At 21.1% G+C, this 21425-nt stretch overlaps 4 protein-coding genes across 8 annotated transcripts; 2 read left to right on the top strand and 2 right to left on the bottom strand.

Moving 5' to 3' along the window:
• The first annotated feature begins 300 nt into the window (after positions 1–300).
• LOC102681963 (protein EFR3 homolog cmp44E) lies at positions 301–9797 on the top strand. Of its 2 annotated transcripts, none has more exons than XM_006621275.2 (16): positions 301–579; positions 4272–4348; positions 4885–5000; positions 5248–5410; positions 5617–5769; positions 5968–6074; positions 6150–6290; positions 7421–7499; positions 7595–7730; positions 7822–8093; positions 8196–8368; positions 8468–8828; positions 8900–9099; positions 9192–9288; positions 9369–9524; positions 9599–9797. In XM_006621275.2, the coding sequence occupies exons 1-16, from the start codon at positions 498–500 to the stop codon at positions 9746–9748; spliced, it is 2463 nt and encodes an 820-aa protein (XP_006621338.1). In that variant the 5' UTR covers positions 301–497; the 3' UTR covers positions 9749–9797. The 2 variants fall into 2 exon arrangements, with proteins under 2 accessions (XP_006621338.1, XP_006621339.1); XM_006621276.2 differs by lacking the exon at positions 301–579 and adding an exon at positions 3971–4137.
• Positions 9798–10451: 654 nt separating this feature from the next.
• Positions 10452–12412, bottom strand: LOC102670718 (12 kDa FK506-binding protein). Its single transcript, XM_031513206.1, has 4 exons — positions 12108–12412; positions 11718–11765; positions 11310–11496; positions 10452–11052 (listed from the first exon to the last, which is right to left on the bottom strand). Exons 1-4 carry the CDS (start codon positions 12142–12144, stop codon positions 10995–10997), a joined length of 330 nt encoding a protein of 109 aa, XP_031369066.1. The 5' UTR covers positions 12145–12412; the 3' UTR covers positions 10452–10994.
• Positions 12413–12748: 336 nt separating this feature from the next.
• LOC102670858 (transmembrane protein 68) lies at positions 12749–15776 on the bottom strand. Its single transcript, XM_006621278.2, has 6 exons — positions 15300–15776; positions 14828–14966; positions 14663–14757; positions 14211–14572; positions 13529–13732; positions 12749–13428 (listed from the first exon to the last, which is right to left on the bottom strand). Exons 1-6 carry the CDS (start codon positions 15346–15348, stop codon positions 13321–13323), a joined length of 957 nt encoding a protein of 318 aa, XP_006621341.1. The 5' UTR covers positions 15349–15776; the 3' UTR covers positions 12749–13320.
• A 749-nt stretch (positions 15777–16525) lies between these two features.
• Positions 16526–20972, top strand: LOC102681471 (E3 ubiquitin-protein ligase MARCH5-like). 4 transcript variants are annotated; one of them, XM_031513203.1, is made up of 8 exons: positions 16530–16779; positions 17120–17157; positions 17454–17682; positions 17994–18156; positions 18244–18452; positions 19140–19458; positions 19526–19691; positions 19750–20972. In XM_031513203.1, exons 3-8 carry the CDS (start codon positions 17502–17504, stop codon positions 19927–19929), a joined length of 1218 nt encoding a protein of 405 aa, XP_031369063.1. In that variant the 5' UTR covers positions 16530–16779; positions 17120–17157; positions 17454–17501; the 3' UTR covers positions 19930–20972. The 4 variants fall into 4 exon arrangements, with proteins under 4 accessions (XP_031369064.1, XP_031369062.1, XP_006621333.1 ...); XM_031513204.1 differs by lacking the exon at positions 17120–17157 and having other exon boundaries at positions 16526–16779; positions 18018–18156; XM_031513202.1 differs by lacking the exon at positions 17120–17157 and having other exon boundaries at positions 16526–16779.
• Positions 20973–21425: the final 453 nt, after the last annotated feature.

The following is a 21425-nucleotide window of genomic DNA, read 5'->3' as shown; positions in this document are numbered from 1 at the left end:
ATATTTATTATTAATTTTATTTAATATTAAATGTTAAAAATGAACGAAAACTTGACAACGAATTAAATTCATCCTCAATTTCTATATTTGACTCATCGTGATAACTATTCTATCCTCTTTTAGCATTGATTTATGCGAACTGCGACCCTGACGAGGATATGCTTTGTTAGCAGAACGCCACGGGGTTATTCCTCTCCCTTACCCCTGCTTCACATTGACAACCCTTTGCACAGGCGCGTGTGACGTAGTCAGAGAAAGTATTGCCAAGGGTAGCCTCGTGCGCGAAATGCAGGTTAGTGGAGCATAGATATCGCGATGTCGAACATCGTATTAATCGCTCGATTTCTCATAGTTGATAACTTCGTTTAATAAACTTATGTATATAAGAAGTTAAGAAGATAATAATGATAATAATGAAGTTAATGTGATAAAATAATTTGAAAAACAAATAAATGTTTCGATGAAATCACTAATGGGATACAGGATAGCTAAAAGATATGGCTATGATCCAATGCTGTCTTGAAACGGAAATACCTGACGTTTTCGAAACATTCGTACGGAAGTGCACTGACCCAGGTTGTGAGTACTATGATACTTAAGTCCATTTGTACTATGATAAAATGGTAAATACTTGTACTTTTTTTCCAAACTTAATTTACTTGAAGACGAAATCTTAAATAAAAGAATTTTATTTTATATATCTAAAAATAATTAGTTTAGAAAATATTTTAATGTGAATTGTATAAAACTCATTGTATGAAAAATAAGAAAAACATAAATAGATAAATATTATTTTATCTAATTTTTCTTATATAATAAATTTTAAATTTATAAACATATATAAAATATAATATTTCTTTTTATAGAGAATTTGATGTTGATTCAAAGAATTTATTAAAAAACATATGATTTCATTTAAAAAAATAAAATTAATATATCTTTTATGCATCTATCTAAAAAAAACAATAACAAAATATGCATCTCTCAAAATGCATCTCTCTAATTTTCATTTAAACATTTCTTGAATAATATTAATAACAAAAATGAAAGCGATAATTTCAAGTGACATGTATGAAATTTATATAAAATATTATTAATAAATACTATTTATATTAATTTATATTAACCATCAATAAATCATGATATATAAAAATTAATAATTTTTTTTTACTATAATCAAATTATTTATATAACAATTATTTTATTCTTGGAAAACAATATTTTATAATTATAATTCTAAGAAAAAAAAATATAAGTGCAAATACGTTAAATATATTTAACAATTATTGTGAATTATAATAAGAATCAACAAAAGCGCATGTCTATTAACTTTTTATCATTTATTTGTTATAGATTTTATTCGTTTAGTGATAATTAAAAATTTTATGAAGTAAATTAATTATCTTAAAATTATATAAATTATATATAATATAATATTTAATAGAATATAATATTATATAATACGATTTTTTGATAATAAAATATTTTTGATATATTTATAAAATATATTTATAAGACAATTAATTATGTTTTTATTTAACGCTTAAAGATCTTCTATTTTTTTTTATTGAATATTTTTATTGATTCTAATTAATAATTCAATAATATAATATAATAAATTTATTATTAATATAATAAAAATCCATTTATATAAATCCATCGAATGGCAAACACTAAGTTATTCATATAATAGCCAACTAGGCTTTTTCATCCAATTAAAAATTATAAATTCATATTCAGATTTTACGAAACATTTTCTCTAAAATATATAACAATATATCATAATATATATCATACTATATACTATATACAATGTATATATAATATATATAGTATATAGTATGATATAATTAGTAATATATATATATTATGGACACGATCTGGATAAATCAATTCTAGAGACCAAAATAAACACGAAAATTGATATATAAAAATATCAATTAAAGCTTGTTTAGTAAGTTATAAATAATAAAAATTTGCGAAACGAAACAATAAGATAAAATAAACAATTTTATCTCCATTATCGATCTCTCTAATTTCGTCTCACTTCTAATACAAGCATAATTATAATAAATTATTATCATTAATAAATAAATTTCAATCAACAATTTTGTGTATCAATTTTTATATTTATTTTTGGCTGTAGAATCGATCTTCCAAACTCTAAAGATTTCCACTAATATATATTAATATTCTATATAATATACTATATATGTATAGGAAATAATTTTCATGTAACACATTTACAATAGTACATTTATAGGTTAGTATTGTATATTATTGATTTTCGAAGACTGTGTTAACATCCGGAATATTCTGAATCACTTTGACTGACAACCGCTTATGCGTTTATTTTAAAATAGTTTCTTTTCATCAGGCACATGCATCATATCTCTAATTATAGAATAAAATAGAAATAAAATAGAAAAAATATAGAATAAAATAGAAAATATGAATAATTAATTAATATCAATATTTTATGTAAATAAAATAATTATTTACATTGAATATAATATATAATTATATTGAAGTATTATATAACAGTATTATATAACAGTATTATATAAAGTACTATATATATATAACAGTATATAAAATTTTTATTAAAAATCAAAAATAATTGTAATAATAATAATAATTTTATAAATAATCAAATTCATATTTAATTTTCTATTTAAATATAATAATAAATAAATTAATATAAAAATTTTAATTCTAAAAAAATTAATTTCATAAATAATTTCATAAATGAAATAAAAAAGTACTAAAGAAATATTTATACATAAATAATTATTTATAGGTATTAAATAATTAACAATTCTTTATAGAAAAATCTCAGTTATATATTGATATATAAACAAAATGTATAGACAGAATTCAATATATATGGTTTTTTACAAATAACTTGAAAACTAAAGTCATCGCTAATTATAAAAAATTTTAATATTGATCACATTTCAAATTCAGGATATTTAAAAAATGTAAGAATATTCATTAACTTAAGATTTCTGAAATATAATATATAATAATTTGACTTTTTTTCTTGCAAAAATTTTCATTACGGCCTTATTAACAAGTTATTAATAAAAAATATTGACCAATTTCGAAACATATAGTTAAGCTACAATGGCTATGTATTATCGATTGAATACGAGCAAATCCAAATAACATATATGAAAAAAAATGTATTGAATTGTATTATTTATTAATTGTTCATAATATAATTCAATATAATTTTTTTATTGATAAAAAAATATTTGTTATATTCAATATATTTTTTTCGACATTTATTACTTGTTCGTGTTTGCCAGCAAGTAGCCAACACTACTGTCGAGGCTTGATGAGATTACGCATTTCGTGATTCGTCAATGTTTTTTTATTAATAACTCATTAACAAAATTATAATAAAATATTAAAATAAATAATTAAAATAAAATATTAAAATTTTTACAAAAAAAATGTTGTTTAAAATTACCTCAGTTAACGGATATTTCCATATTTTTGAGAAACTCTGTATGTAAATAAAATGATATTTTGCAACATACTTCAAGCTCTTTAAAATCGATAAAAAAAGAGCTAATCAATAGATTCACTATATTGTATTTATATCTTTAATATAATGTTCAATTTAATCTAATATTAATCTAAAATTTGAAATCTATATATGAAATCTATATTTAGAGTAAATAGTAAAATATAGTAAAATTTTATAGTAAATATGTGTACATATAGATATGTATTTATTAAAAATGCATATAATGCTGCCATCTTTCAATTTTTCTTATATACTAATCATATCAATTTCTTTAGATCGATAAAAACGAGAGAAATATTATCGATTATTTTTTTTGTGTAACATTTGTTTCTAAAAACAATTGTTCGTTTGTGATATAAAGATATAAATACATTATAAAATATTTATTTATATATTTATAAATAATTATGTCATGTATATTTTAATTACTATAAAGAATTATACTGCAAGACTTTATAAGAAAGTAAAATGATATACAAAAAATCACATAGAGTTTTTTATTGCTCAAAAATTACATACATATTCTATTAGTTATATCAGTCGATCGAAGTCTGTCCGTGAGTACAGTCGAAGAATATAGTTGAATTGTAACGAAATGTTTGGTAAGTTTCGTGATTTTATTTTAAAATATATAATTTGTAAAATTTATTCTATTTTATTATATTTTGTTTGTTTTTATCGTTCATTTGATACATTTTGTAAAAATATATTCCCTAATATTTTCTTTTTATGTCAGGTTGTTGTTGGTGTTGTTCAGCTTTGCGTCCACGATATAAAAGACTTGTCGATAATATTTTTCCAGTAAATCCTCAAGTAAGTTTTATACTTTTAATATCTATAAAAAGTGTTTATAATTTTTGTATATTTTCTTTTTTAATTTTTGTATATTTTCTTTTTTCATATATTAATACACAAAATAATAATATAATACATAATATAGACAATTATTTAAATATAATTTATTTAAAAATATATACATATAATTTTTTTATTAAATAAAAACATTTATTAAAATGTAATTAATTTATATAATTATATTTTTTATATTTATATTTATATGTCTTATAACATTATTCTAAATTAATCGAATTTTTTATTTAATAATTCTAATTTACAAATGTTCTATTTAAATAAAAATGTATCATTATAAAAAATTAAATTTTAATGGTGTATTATAAATTTATGTATGTAAGTAAAAAAAATGTAGCAATAAATTGAGCAATAAATTTATAATACACCATTAAAATTTAATTTTTAATTCAATAGTTTTAAATATTAATTTTATATAATATCATAAATGAACATCAATATTTTTAATTTATTTTTAATAAATTAATTTTTATAATTAGGATGGCTTAGTGAAAAATAATATGGAAAAACTGACCTTTTATTCATTAAGCAGTCCAGAAAAACTAGACAGAATTGGAGAATATTTATTTCAAAGAGCTTCTAGAGATATTTACAGGTATGATAAAAAGAACCTAAATAAAAATTACATATAATTAGTCTAATAATTATAAAAAGTGCATATTCATATAATTAATTCTTATTACTTCTTCTAGTAAATTCTTATTTATTTATATACTCATATATATAGTCATACAAATAGTTATATGTTATTAATCAATTATTTTGCAAAATCTTATTTAAATGTATTAAATATCTTCATATTTGAATATAAAAATTTTAAAATAAACACATTTATAATATAGGAGAAGAAATGGATTTGTGGTCATTGCAATGGAAGCAATGGATCAGCTTTTAGTAGCATGTCATGCTCAGACTTTAAATTTATTTGTTGAAAGTTTTTTAAAAATGATACAAAAATTATTAGAATCTACAGATCCACAATTACAAATATTGGCAACACAATCTGTAAGTTTCATTAAGTAATTTAAAATAATATATTATATTATATTTATATATATATCATTATGTATATTTATATATTTATCATATAAAATTTCTCATATTTATATATGTATATATATTTATATGTGAGAATTTTATTTAATTTATTAAAAGTAATTTCATTTTTAACATCTTTCAATTCAGTTGAACAAAGTGCTGGCTTCTTCTAGTTTGTCCGGTTTGCCAACATCGAGCAAGATACGCCGTCTTATCACACACGTTATGATTTCTTTGTATCAAAATACTCTGCAATGTGCCACTCAAACCACAATGATCCTGCAATTCGCAAACAGATAAGACTTGCTGGAATTCAGGGATTACAAGTATGATTTTATTATATTCACACATCTGTAACTATATAATTTAATAAATATATTTTATATTTTATATATTAAAATCGAAATTGAATATATATTTATTTTAAAAATATAATATATTATAATTAGTATACAATTAAATATCAAAATATAATTAATTTATTATTATATGTTTTTATTAAAACTGAATTAAAACTAATGCAGGGTGTCGTAAGAAAAACACTTTCTGATGATTTGGTAGAAAATATTTGGGAACCTGTACATATGGATAAAATTGTTCCATCATTATTATACAATATGCAGAATTCAAGGTGATATAAAATAAATACATATGTAATATATCTGATTACTATTTACATTATATAATAATTTTATTTAATTAAAAGGTATTCTAGCAAAGAAGATACAACACAAAGTAATCCCACAGAACAATCTGATCCACCACAATTTGCAGAAACTTGTATGCGAGAATTAGTTGGACGAGCATCATTTGGTCATATTAGATGTGTTATTAGACCTGTTTTAAGGTTTGTTTTTAATTAATAATAATTAATTGTTTAAAATTTAAGATTTGTTATTTAAAGCATAAATTATCTCATGCATAAAATAGTCTAATAATTTTAAATATCTTCATTATTTGTAATAATATAAAAAAATTTTGTTGTTATGTATATTATGATGTTTTTGTTTGATATAAGGACATAATATAATGTATTTTTGTATGAACGCATTGAAACATGGATTTTAAAGTCATTTGCATTTTTTTGTCCAAGATGCTGTAATTTTTTTTATATCTGCGTGATTGCCGACTTTAAGACCAAAAGACTATTAAAATCAAATCTTATATAATATCTTTGTTATTTTAGAGAAAATGTACAAAATTATTTAACAAAACTATTTACAAAATTGCAAGCTTTGAATTATTATCGAATACATATATTTTATTTTTTTTTTTTTAACGTAATTTATTTTTGACAAATAATATTTTTAAAATTTCTCTCCAAAAAATCCAATGACGTTAAATCAAAAAATCAGTTTTAAAACTGATTCTGTTCGATTTTCATTTATTTAGGTGAAGCTCATTTAAAGTATTTCTTACTTTTCAAATATAATGCATTGAGCATCCATTATGTTGTAATCATATTGTTTGATGATTATTTAATGAATTAAAAATGCAGCATGTGTTGAAATAAACTCAAAGAATAAAATATGCATATGATTCAATAATTCAAAGTTGCAACTTTGTATTATTATAAATAGTCATCATTTTGAATATCTTTTCTAAAGTAAAGAAAACTATTTTGTAAATAGATTTTAGATTATAGATAGATTAACTTTAAATGACTTTGATAATAATTCCTTAAATTGGTTAAAGCCGACTATCACATATGAAAAAATAACATCTTGACTAAAAAATGCAGATGATCTTGAAATGTCTTGAATATATCTATTCATACAAAAAAATATATCATTATTTTTTTTTCATAAAATGAAATAAAATTTATTCAAATAATGAAGATATTACAAATGAAGTATTATTACAAATAATGAAAATATTCAAAGTAAAATTTCATTGGAATATCCTGTATTTTTTCTTAAAAATAAAAATAATATTTATTACAAATAATAAAAATAATAATATAAAAATTATTTGCAGACATTTAGATAATCATCAATTATGGGTTCCTAATTATTTTGCAATTCATACTTTTAGAATTATTATGTTTTCAATTCAGGTTAGTACACAATCAATAAATATTATTATTTAATAAGTATTAATTAATAAGTATTTAAAAGAGAAAACTATATAATTATTATCAAAAATTTTTAGTCACAATATTCTTATACAGTTGTGGAAGCATTAATGACTCATCTTGATGATCATTCGAAATCGTCTCCCAAAATTCGAACAAGTATAGCTGATACCTTGTCTAAAATTATTTCAATTGCAGCTGGCGAAAGTGTTGGTATGTTTTAATAAAAAATAGTAAAATAAAATAATAGAAAATAAAATATATATTTATATTATAAAATTAGTAACAATAATATTTTTTAAAGGTCCCTCTGTTTTGGAAATAATAAATTCTCTACTATCTCATCTTAGAGTTAGCGTAACAAGAAATCAATCTTCAAGTAATGATGAACAATTATATCAAGAGGCACTTATTAATGCTCTTGGAGAATTTGCAAATCATCTTCCAGATTACCAGAAAATAGAAATTATGATGTTTATAATGAGTAAAGTTCCATATAGTCAACCAGATCGTATAGTTTCAGTTGGTAAAGGAGATGTATTACTTCAAAGTATTCTTCTAAAATCTCTTTTAAAAGTAATTATGTATAACACAAAAAAAATACATGGGCACGTGCGCGCGCATGTGTGTGTATGTGCACATATATACATTATATATTTATTTATAAATATATTTTAGGTTGGCACAAAATATCAAACTATACATTTAAATACAACATTTCCACCAAGTTTTTTGGAGCCATTATTAAGAATGTCATTGGCAGCAGATGCTGAAATGCGACTTTTAGTACAAAAAATCTTTCATACTTTAATTGATAGGCATCAAAATATTACAAAACTCGCAAAACCCACGTAAGTTTTAATTTGTGTATAATTTGTAAATAACAAATATTTTTAATTATTATGATCAAATGAATTGAATCATTTTAAACACAATTTTACATTTAATAGAGTAAATGTTGCACAACTTGATCTTACCATTGAAAAAGCATCCAGACCAGATGTGATCTTTATTCGTAAACATGGTCCTGAAATCTATTTAGCATTATACGAATCATTAGAATTGGCAAGTAATAAAGTTGAAAACGTGGAATCTATATATACAACATTGGCATTACTTGCTGTAGAATTGGCTTCAGAAGAAACAGTATTAGAATTGCTAAGATTAGTACTGAGTCTTCAGGATTTATCTTTAACAAGTGGCCAAATCAGTATTTCGTTAAAATTTAATTTGCACTCTATTGTCATAAGTTTGCTTGTACTAATATCTTATGTTTGTAATATTACTTCACTCATGGATTACGCAAATAAAGTAAGTTACAACTTATTTTATTCTACACATAGTTTTGATTTTTTTAAATTTTATTTTTTTTTATTTTTAAGATTGTAGAAATACGGCGAAAGGAAGCATCTCATCTTTTACCTGATTTACAATCTCAGTATGATACTGGCTTATCTTCTAGATTACCACCCATTCTATTAGTCGATCAAACCGTTTTAAGCGAATGTTTAAAAGGAGCTGGACTTGACAGCGGAAAATTGCAACAAGGATCTGGTTATAATAGTATTTCATTACAACATCGGTAATATTAATTATTCCAATTTAAATTTTTATTTTCTTATCTTATTAATTATAATATTAAAAATTATCAAAATTTTATTTTTCTCTTTTTAGTCATTCGTGGGTCGATAGCGGAAGAAATTCATTAGGCGATATTAATTCTGGTACTGCAGAATTAGATAGTGGTGGTTCGTCTCCTGGTGTTCAAAAAGTATATTTTTGCATATATTTTTAATTTATTTGTATTTTTCTAATGATTTATTTTTTATAAAATAATGTTTTTTTTTTTAGAAATTACCAGAAGAAGAGTTGACTTTTGAAAGTATGAAACGAATTCTAACTGAAAATAACAACAATCATGTAATGGAAGAAGAAAAACGATTACAGTTATCGCATTTTTTTAGAAACGCACCATTTCAAGATTTGGTATCAAAAACACAACCAAAGGTATAATAATAATTATTATTATCTTATTACTTTATTTTATTATAAAAATAATCTAAAAATAAATAATTTTATAGCATGATGTTTTACAAAGTAAACTATCAGAAATATTTAACACATTATCCGTTGATCCACGAAATTCAAGTCAACCAGGACCACCAATAGATACTAAACCAAATCAAGCTCCAGCTTATGAAATACATTTCCCAGAATTGTTTGTTTATTAAAATAATCTTTCTTTATTATGATATTTTTATTAAGTTAGACTTTATATAATTATAATATATATAATAATATATAATTATGTCAATTATAATCGATTTAATTCATTTATACATTTTTATTAAAAAATGTAAAAAACAATATTTTTACATTTTTAAACAATATAGTTTATTCGATACATTTAATAAGTGCAATGATACTTAAAATTAATTATTTATATGTATATATATGTATTTTTTTTAATATTTATAAATTGTTAATATTTATTATTAATATTTATTTCTAATTTAAATTATTATTTCAATTTTAATAAATTTATTACGCAAAAATATTAAAAAAACAATTCAAAATTATTTTATTATTTATAATAAGTAAACGTAATGTGCAATTTACAAAATAATATCTTTTGAAAATTCATATAATTTGATGTGTTTATATATCAATATCAAATTGATATATATAAATATTACATATTTATAAATTACACAATATATTTCAATGTTATTTTATTAACAAGATTTGCTTTAATAATTGCTTAATATAATATAATATAATTTTAAGTATAATATAATATTGTATATAATTAAAAAAACTTTAACAAAATATTCAAAACAAATCAAATTTATTCAAAATTGTATATATATATAAATTTAAAAAATTCAAATAGTAGATAAATGTAATTATGGGTTAATAAATATATTCATATACTTGAAGACAAGATAGTTCTTTTTTTATTGAATATTTCTGTAAATGTTCATACTATTACATTACCATTATTACAGTATTTCTTTTTGCATCATTGAAAGATTTTGTACAAAATATCCAGGTGATTGTTTATCAAGTACTAAGTAATTGGAATGAACACAGATTATTCGAATTATAATTTGAATGCTTCAAAATTTATTTTAATTCAATTACTCATAATATAGGAATGCAAGTAGTCTCAAAATGAATAGTATAAATTCAATTATAACATAAAAATATGAAAAAAATATTTTAATATCTCATATCATATAATTGGTCATTGATGATTTCTGAGATTTTTAATTTTAATTTATAATTTATATAACTATGCAATAATGAAATGAATTGAAATCTTAATATTTTTTTTTTTTCGTTTTTACGAGCAATTAAATTAATATACGAGACATACACTCTCGTGCAATGATTATTTAACATAATATAATTCGAAGCATTTAATTATCTGTGATTCTGACGTGTGCGGTCAATTTGATACACTTGAAAAACACTTCAAGGCTCCACCTTCAATAATTCCACATCAAAGATGAGAACAGCATTTGGAGGAATAGTGTATCTATGTCAAGGATAATACTACAATAAATTTTTTTTATATAATTAATAATACAATTAAATATTATATTATTAAAAAATTCATTTAAGAGCAATAATAATGGCAATAAAAAGCATTATTATAATAGTTAATTTAATAAATTAATAAATTTCACAAAGTATAAAATTTATTTTATTATGTTTTTTCTCTAAATTTAATTCTGAAATTATGCGTATAATAATATTAGAAATATTTATCGTTGTATTAAAGGATATACTCCAGGATGTCCTCGACTACCATAGGCAAAATCTGGTGAACAAGTTAACCTAGCACGTTCTCCAACACACATTTTAGCAACTCCTTGGTCCCAACCTTTAATAACTTCTCCTTTACCTATTTTAAATTTAAATGGTACCCCACGGTCCCTGCTTGAATCAAATTTTTTTCCATTGTCAAGAGTACCTATCAAATATTTAACAGTTAAAATTTCAGTTAGAATTTAAAATATTCTATTAATAAAACTACTTTACTTAATAAAGATATTATAATGTAAATATATTTTAATATGTACATAAGTTTGAAAAACAATATAAATCTGATTGTTTGTTTTTAAAATTACTATTAATATATATATATATAATTTAATATATATGATATATACGAAATATTTTGAAAATATTTACCTGTATAATGAACAACTACAGTCTGTCCAGTTTTCGGATATGTCTGGCCTATATAGATAAAATATCATTCGAAGAAATTTGCATTAAAAATGAAAAATATAAAGTACTAAAACATTTTATATTTTTTAATCATATTAAATAAAAATCGAAATCATTTTATTTGAAACGGAATAATTCAAAAAGTCTATGCTTTTAGATTTGCAAATAAATTTTCAGGTTGTAAATAAATCTCACTAAATTTTCCGGCATATTTTAATAATAATACAATTAAGAACATTTATTTGAAATTGAACAGAAAAATAATTATCAAAATATGATTTGAATAGAAAGAAACAACAATTAAAAAATAAAAGCGAAGAATCATAGAATAATCGTGAACAGAATAATTACCGTCTCCAGGAGAAAGAACTTCCACATCCACGCCCATGACTATATATTTTACGTCACAAAAATCGAAATCCTAATAAAGAAATAAGTAATTTTTGCTATACAAAGTCAATCACTTTTTACCGTTAATTAGAATTCGCATAAATGTGATTCTTATAGCTGTAAAAAATGATACTATTCAAAGCCGTTCGATGAATATAACAAGGTATCCTAAGATACCCTCGGGAAAGAAATTTTAACTATAAAAGCCGTCGTTAGGTTCGCTGCACGTTAGATCTTCCGGTTAATATAATCGATGCGAACATTTCCGATTCCGCTAAATTTAAAATAAATATTATTTCATATTACACGAATACTCATATTTATTTTATCCGATATGCATTTATAAAATTTAAATAAATAATAGTTATTTATTTGTTAATCGTTTTTAATATATTATATAATATTTAAAAAAAGCACGATCAATTATTACAAGCATTGCATTATAATAATTAATAATATTAACACAAAAAAACACAAGTTCTTAATTCTATTTTTTATTTCTATTTTATTTATATATAAATTAATAAGTGAATAATTAGATATTATATTACAATATCTTAATCTAATAATATCTAATTTATCATATAAAATTATTGAGATAATTATATTACAAATTTATATAACAAAAAATATATTTACAAATCATTTACATTAAGAACTCTACAATAAAAATACATTTATAATATATTTAAATAAAAGACTATTTTTTCAATTATGCATATAAAATTACAAATTTAATATTATATTATATTAATATAGATATATGTTTTAATATATATAATATATAAAATTTATAAAATATATATAGATATTAAAAAAAATCAATATATTAAAAAAATATATCCAAATCTAAATAAATTTGTTCATTATATACTTCCTTAAAAATAAATTAAAATAAAATATATTATAATAATATATTATTTATATAAAAATTAAAAAATAGATAAATTGATACGCTTGAAAAATAAGTACAGTTTCGTTGCCGCAAAATTAACTCTTTTTATATATCTTATATAAATTTTAAATTTAATAGAATCTTAATTATCAGTTAATGTTAAATGGTAAGCACCATAAATTATAGATATAAATTCTAAGGAATTCAATTAGTATTTTTTAAATACTTTTCTACTTCAGAGTATAAGATACAATATTATAATACTCAAGTAAATGCTAATTATGATTCTTCTTTCTTTGGAGTATATATTCTTTCTAATAAAGCTAATGATATATTTCCAGGTATTCTTTGATGTTGACTTATTAAATTATTGAGTGCATCAGCAACCTAAAACAGAAATAATATTTATTTCGTCCCATATATTATTATTGCTTATTTTATTTAGAATAAAATAAAATTATAAAATTTTAGTAGTTGTGTTTATTACCTTTATTTGTAACTCTTCCGGTGTAAGATTTTCATCATATGAAATTGGTTTACCAACATATGTGGTCAATTTTACAGGAAAACCACCATAGATAGGTACAAAAGGAAATCTAGTAGCAGCATATATTCTTAACCACATTCTTCTGCCCCAACTGATCGTTCTAAATGCTTCTCTAACATTTTTTGTAAATAAAGGTATTATGCACTGTTAATACAAAAATATTAGTATTTTATAACAGTAATATATATAAATTATGATTATATATATGATTATGACTATATCATAATATAATCATATATATGTATATGCATGTATCATATATATATATCATACAAGATATTAATACATTCATGGGATATTTTTGGAGAACTAATTTTAGAAGTCAAAATAAATATAAGAAAATGTCGTTTATTTATTAAATTATAAGTAATTAAAATTTGACAAAAACAAGATGGAAATAGAACGAGGCTATTTTATCTCTGTTACGCCGTCGTCATTTCCGTCCAATTTTATCTAATGCAAAATTATATTGTTTATAATTTAATAAGTAAATCTCAATTGATATTTTCGTATATCAACTTTTCTCTTTGGTTTCTAAAATCAATCTTCCAAACTTTTCTATAAATATATTAATTCTATATATATATATATACATATAAATATATATAATAAAATAACTTACCACTTTAGCATCCAATGCAACTTTTGCAAAACCTACTCGTTTTTTCCACATTAATTGATAATAAGAATCTCCAAATTGAGCTTCATATACACCACCAGGTGAAATGGCAAGCATATTACCTTCTTTTAAAATAGCAGAGCAGGTTTGAACTGTACCAGGTATAACTTTTAATACATCAGAAATAATAGACCATCCAGGACATTTAAAAAGAAATCTATCCGCTACTGTATGAATTAATCTTGAATTTAAAAGTAATATTTTAGATATAAAATAATAAATATCTATAGGAATAGCTCCATGATAATACACAAAAAGTACTGGTTCATTTTGTGGTATATTTTCAATTCCAATTACTTCATATCCTACAAAATATATATAAAAATATAGATGCTAAAATTAATTATATTTTATGAAAATGAATATATATTTAAATAATTTAATATGCAACATACCGTACCAAATCCAACCATGAGCATCCCAAACTGCAGCTACTACATTACGAGCTGCATTTCTCCAATCTGTTTCATATGCATTTCTTAATCTAACTCTATTAAAATAAAATAAACTATTCGTTATAATATTTATTTCTAATGTATACTCATATAATTACGACTTACCTATGTAACTTGTATACATATAATATTAATGCAGTTAAATATAATAATACCACAATTACAAGAGGAAGTAAAAACGTTATCAAAAGTGGCATTAGAAGCCATGATAACCAAAGTGTAAAATCAACATCAATATATTCAACTAAAAAAATATATAAATTATTTATAATATAATCATTATTATTGTTTAATATCATATACTATATAATTTTCATAAAATAGAGAAAAAAATAAATAAAAATTAATAAATAAATAATAAAAATTAAAAAAATAAATAAATATAACAAATATAAAAATTATAATAAAATTTATAAAATTATTTTTAAAATAAAAAAACATTATTATATATTATTAAGAAAAAAAAATTATTCCATTATCTAAATATGCTTATAATATTATATATTTTTTCTTTTATTAACGTTCTTTTCCTAAATAAATAAAATTATACTATATCAATTTAAAATCATATATTTACCTATAATATCTTCTAAAATTTTTCGGAAATTAGATATTATGGAAAACATGTTTAAATTATGAAAAAGCGAAAATAATGGTAAATATATTATAATTATGAAAAATCTAATGTTTCTTTATCAAACACCCACATATTCAATATCGATAACAAAACTTTACTCTACAATCTTTCATATTTTTTATTCCGTTCATTTATATTCTAAAATGACTATCTTTGATTGTTAATTGCCTCATAAATATTTCAATATGGGTTGTTTACATTTCATTTAAATAGTTCACTTTCATTTACTATTTCATAAAGCTTTTATAAAATAAATAATTTTAATTATTCTTTCAATGATATTGTATAAATTTTATTGCATATTTAAAATTTAAAAATTATTTTTATTTTTTTAAATATTCGATATAAACAATCACAAATACAACATTGAGCTAACAATATGTATAATTTGCGATAATACATCAGATAATCGCAAATTATTAGTAGCTAACTTCATTTTACATAATTTTTAATTCATATAATCAAATAGAATAAATATTTCATTGTTTTATCACTGTACATTTAAATATTTATTATTTATAAAATAAAAATTTTTAAATTTTTATATCTTTGAATATATACAATTTATAATTTTCACTGAAATTTTCTCTCAAAAAGATCTCAAGAAACATATAATAATTTCAGTGTACAATTCACTTCGTATAATTTATTATTAATGAATTTTAATTATTTTAATAAAAATTATTTTAATTAATTTTATTTTTTAAATAGCGATTAAATAGTTAATTCATAATTGTAAGATAAGTAAAATTATTATTTATTCTTAATTTTTAAAATTGTATTTTAACGAAAATAATTATAATTATATTACATACAAAAAATAATCAAAATATTATAATTAAATACCGATAAATTAAAACAATTTTTATAATATAAATAATTTGTCATGGAATATTTAAATTATATAATAAATTTATAATGATAATATTTATAAATATTTGAAGATGGCGCTGAAAAATTGGAAATAAAAATCAAGTAATATAAATCACAAATTTAAAAAAAAAATTAATAAATATTTATTTAAAATATGAAATATTAATTGCAAATATTTATTTTAATCAAAATGTCAATAAATAAATTGGAAAATTATGAAAAAATATTTAATATCGATACGAAATTTGACAACTTATTTTATTGGCGAATTTTCACATTAATTTTCACCATTACTATAAGCAGCGATTTCATGTAACTTTTATTCAGTGCCAATAAAAGTGAAAAACGAAATAAAACCGTTTGCAAAGTGAATTTCGACTAGTATACATTTTTGTAGTAAAATCGCAAAATATTAAGAAAAATTGCTATGTAATTAAATTACTTTCATTATGTTACGTTTATTTTATCGTACTTTGAGAAAATGTTTATAATCTTATCGCTTCGTTGTAAATATGTAACATTGAATTGTTTATGAATGTTGCTTCAGGTAGATTATTACTTTTGATTTCAAACGTATTTATATTATTATCATACGATATTATATGTAATTTTACATGTCAATTTCCACTTGTACAACCTGTGTTTACTTAAAAACATTTCTTCAATAAAATTTGTTACAATATATTTTCTAGTTTATAACGATGTATATTAACCAGTGGACGATCAACTTCATTACGACGTGTCAGTAGTTAACAAAATGGTCTTGCAATACGTTAACATTGTATTTTAATCAGATATCAATGCTATTCAACATAGTAAAAAAAAATATTTAGATATACTTTTTCGATACATTTTTGAAATTTATTATCATTTTACTATAGAAATAGGAACGAATAATATATTATATAAAAAAATGTCTAAAAAGGTAATTAAATCAAAAACAATTTTAATGTATGATAAAATATAGTATATATATATATATGTATATATATATATATACATATATATACCATGATATTATGCAATATTTTTTAAAATTTATTGCAAGTTGTACCAGTGATGTAATTATTAATTATTAATAATTAATCTATATATATATATACATTTATATATATAAACATATATATATATAAATATTATCATATATTAATATATATTTAAGTTATCAAATAAATTGAAACGTATTATTTTTTTTATAAACATTGACATTTGTTTTTTCAGATATAACATAGCGATGCAATATTGAAAATCTTATTTTATTGAGACAAAATGTCAGATAACAATTTACCACATATTTCATACGGACTTGATTCACCTGGTAGAATAGTACGCATAGAATCTAGTATCACAAGGCCTGCTATCGGTCGTCTTCCAAGTATAGAAGAAACATTGAGAAGACTTAGCACAAATCTAAGATCAGAAAGACAAATTAACGAATCAAATAGCGGTGGTAATAAATTAAGAAATTGATTAATTATATATATATAATAATAATTGCTTTTTTATTAAATGTATGTATATAATTTCCTTAAATATTTTCTTAAATATTACAATATATATAAATAAAAATATATATAACAATATATATTTATAAATATATATAACAAAAACTGATAAGTTAATATTTATAATTTGTATATAATTAAATAATACTAGTAAAAATTATCTATATATTATATTAATATAATTAAGATTTATATATTAATATTAATATAATAGTATTATTTGTTAAAAGTTATTGATTAATATTCTTGATTAAAGACATATCTGATGTTCAACCTCCAGCAATTGTATCAGATGAGGAACCATTACCTATCGTATTATCAGAATCTATAAACAAAGCACAACCAAATGATGCAATCGATGGGGCATCTTCTCTAAATCAACCAGATGTTAATGCACCAGTAATAAATACAGAAGATGAGTATGTATATTAATATAAATTATATTTTTATATAACAGATAACATTTCAACATATAATTTTTAATAAAATATTCTTTTATTATATAGTAAAAGATATTGTTGGGTATGTTTTGCAACGGATGAAGATGATGCAACTGCTTCATGGGTAAAACCATGTCATTGTCGTGGTACAACAAAATGGGTCCATCAAGGATGTATTCAAAGATGGGTCGATGAAAAACAAAAAGGACGTGCAGGTGCACATGTAGCATGTCCACAGTGTAATACCGAATATATTATCGTATATCCAAATATGGGTTAGTAATTATTTATATATATTTAAATATCGTTTGATTTTTTTATATATAATTATATATAAAAAAATACATATTATATTATTTCATTATAAATATACATATGTATATATTTATTTTATATTATTATATATTATCAGATAGATATACTATCCATAAGAAAGAACATTGGAAAAAATTGAATTGAAAATTATAAAAAAATGTTCTTACAATTGATTGATATAAAGAAAACTTGTATGATAATAATTTTTCTGCAGCTCTATAAAGCAGCTCTTATTTTCTATAAAGATGCTTTAAGCTATCAAAAAATCATTAGTTTAGTTTTATTAGTTTTCAAATTATTTAAAAATAATTTAAAATTTATAAAGTTTATTATATGAAATATAAAAAACATATGAAATAATATTTACTTGTTTATGTTTTAAATTTTTCATATATATTTTGCAAAATTCAAATTAAAATATCTTCTAAATTAGACTTTTTAATAAATAGTTTTTTCATATCAAGATATTTTTTGAAAGTATACTTATTTCAATTAGTGCTTAATTAAAAATATATATCATCATACGATTTTCATGCATTCAATTATAATAAAACTTTAAATCATAATATATTTCTTTATAATTAATCTTCTATAAAAATATTTTTTTTACAACTTAAATTTTTTATTCCATATATATATTATTACAGGACCGTTAGTAGTCGTATTGGATACTATCGATGGAGTAATTTTCCGGATTTGTCCATTTATCGCAGCTAGTATACTTGCCGCATCTATATACTGGACAGCTGTAACATATGGTGCTGTAACTGTAATGCAAGTAGTCGGTCATAAAGATGGTTTAGCTATGATGGAACAAGCTGATCCTTTGGTATTACTAGTTGGTCTGCCAACTATTCCAATAATATTAATTTTGGGAAAAATGCTAAGATGGGAAGATCTTGCACTTAGTCTCTTAAGAAGACACGCATGTAAGGTTCCTATTTTGAGGCATTTCTTGCCCAGTAGGTACGTAAAAAAATTTATATGGAAATTTGAAATAAATTATACGTTTTATATAACGATATTATTTTAGTTATTCCAGCGACGATAGAGCACAATCCGAAGATGTACCACCTATGAGCGATCCAATATCAGCAACTCGTATTCTTTGTGGTGCACTTCTATTACCTAGTATCGCTAGCATATGTGGAAAAATATTTTTTGAAAGTATACATTCTAACTTTCAGAGAACATTATTCGTATGTACTAAATATATCTATTATATCAATTAAATAATTATATTAAATTTTAGATTAGAAAATTAATTCATTTTTACAGGGAGGTATAGCATTTATAGTAATAAAAGGTGCATTCAAGATTTATCATAAACAACAACAATACGTAAGACAATGTCAACGTCGTATAATGGATTATACAGAAAATAATGTTGCATTATATAGAAGACAACAAAATTCTGAAACCAATCAGACAAGTTAAATTAAAACATTCAAAATATTCTTAAGGAATATCCTAATAATAAAACAATATATTTCAGTTTAGAAAAACTAAACATCATAGCGTACTTTTATCATAAAAACAATGTCCAGTGTATTACTTTTACGTAACAATATAAGTTTATGGGTACTTTAATCAGGTCTAACGATATATAAATTTATACATCTATATCACTCGATGCGTGTGCGCATGTTACATATACGTAATAATCAAAAATTATCATTTATATAAATATAATTAACGAATTATTATTTGTTCGAAGAGAAATATTCGATCGAAAAATAAGAAATCGTTCATTTTTCAAATTTAATTATTAGAAAAGTTTAATTATTTAAAAAGTACGATGACAATGTCCATTTATCTTTTTCTGTATAATAAATAAGAATTAAGATACGTCGATATTCTTAATTCGAATTTTCTTTATTCGAAACAAGTATACGAAATAAAATATCATTCATCGTGCTAAATCTATAGTTCGTTAACAACAAAAATTATATTTTTTACGAACCAAACACGGCACAAGTTTTCCGTGCATCGACAAAAATAGACAAGATACGTTTTTAGCAATTATTCACATTTTTACTATTAATGTAAAAAGGAATACAATCTTTAGAAAAAAAATTTATTTCTATTATAGATAAGTTTTGAATTAGGGTATCGAATTATATATTAATATATGTCAAATAAAAAAGTTTTGAAATAAAACCTTATTTTATGTAAATGTTTTATTCGCTGTAAATATAAGAAATTCTAGTAAATATCAATTTAAATTATGTTTTTATACCTAAATAAGAAAATATATAATAATAATTTAAAATCGAAGCAAGCGTGCCAAATAATCGTCGAACAAAAACAAAAAATGAATAAATTAATTAGCTAACTCGTTCTTTCTAACCCGATGACTCGTCGATGGTATACAGTTAATGCTACTATTGCAGCACGATAATGCTACTCTATGCTTTCTACGATCGACAATTGTTTTTCGTATAATTTATTAACAAAGCCGAAATAAAAATTTTCATAAAGAAAAAAATTACGTAAAATCATCTCAAGAATCATTGATTAAACTTTATCGGTTAATTTCTGAGACACCTTATATATTAAAATCGATATATCAATATCGATATATACCGATTCATTGCTTATAATTTTTTAAAACTTATAATTAAATAACTAATATTTAAATTTAAGTTTAATTAGAAAATTATTAATATTAATAAAATATAATAAATATATAACAAATATATAAAATAAAAACTGAAAGTATTTTAAAAAAGGATCATACGAGATATATTCATCATATTTTTACAGAAAAATTATATTGCTTAAGTACAATATACAAAGTGTCCCAGATTTTTTCAATAAAATTTTGTAAATACGTATATATATTGCGAATATTATAAATAAAAATAATATAAAATTATATAAATATTTGATTAAAAAATTAAAACAAAAATATGAAACAATAATGAATTAGT

This window comes from Apis dorsata, unplaced genomic scaffold (genome assembly GCF_000469605.1).
Source record: "Apis dorsata unplaced genomic scaffold, Apis dorsata 1.3 scaffold_625, whole genome shotgun sequence".
Lineage (NCBI taxonomy): Eukaryota > Metazoa > Arthropoda > Insecta > Hymenoptera > Apidae > Apis > Apis dorsata.
The sequence above is the reverse complement of the archived record's forward strand: the minus strand, read 5'-3'. Positions and strand labels throughout refer to the sequence as shown.

What these genes read in the sequence shown, in the direction of transcription:
- LOC102681963 (XM_006621275.2), top strand. Translation starts at nt 498, where the DNA reads ATGGCTATGATCCAATGCTGTCTTGAAACGGAAATACCTGACGTTTTC. An exon ending in GAAGTGCACTGACCCAGGTT is followed by an intron (nt 580 to 4,271) that starts GTGAGTACTATG and finishes TTTTTATGTCAG; the next exon opens with GTTGTTGTTGGTGTTGTTCA. An exon ending in TGCAGCTGGCGAAAGTGTTG is followed by an intron (nt 7,731 to 7,821) that starts GTATGTTTTAAT and finishes TATTTTTTAAAG; the next exon opens with GTCCCTCTGTTTTGGAAATA.
- LOC102670718 (XM_031513206.1), bottom strand. Translation starts at nt 12,144, where the DNA reads ATGGGCGTGGATGTGGAAGTTCTTTCTCCTGGAGACG. An exon ending in AGTTCTTTCTCCTGGAGACG is followed by an intron (nt 11,766 to 12,107) that starts GTAATTATTCTG and finishes TTATCTATATAG; the next exon opens with GCCAGACATATCCGAAAACT. An exon ending in AGTCGAGGACATCCTGGAGT is followed by an intron (nt 11,053 to 11,309) that starts ATATCCTTTAAT and finishes ACATAGATACAC; the next exon opens with TATTCCTCCAAATGCTGTTC.
- LOC102670858 (XM_006621278.2), bottom strand. Translation starts at nt 15,348, where the DNA reads ATGTTTTCCATAATATCTAATTTCCGAAAAATTTTAGAAGATATTATA. An exon ending in AATTTTAGAAGATATTATAG is followed by an intron (nt 14,967 to 15,299) that starts GTAAATATATGA and finishes ATATTTTTTTAG; the next exon opens with TTGAATATATTGATGTTGAT. An exon ending in CGGAAGAGTTACAAATAAAG is followed by an intron (nt 13,429 to 13,528) that starts GTAATAAACACA and finishes TTTCTGTTTTAG; the next exon opens with GTTGCTGATGCACTCAATAA.
- LOC102681471 (XM_031513202.1), top strand. Translation starts at nt 17,502, where the DNA reads ATGTCAGATAACAATTTACCACATATTTCATACGGACTTGATTCACCT. An exon ending in TAACGAATCAAATAGCGGTG is followed by an intron (nt 17,683 to 17,993) that starts GTAATAAATTAA and finishes TCTTGATTAAAG; the next exon opens with ACATATCTGATGTTCAACCT. An exon ending in ACTTTCAGAGAACATTATTC is followed by an intron (nt 19,692 to 19,749) that starts GTATGTACTAAA and finishes ATTTTAGATTAG; the next exon opens with AAAATTAATTCATTTTTACA.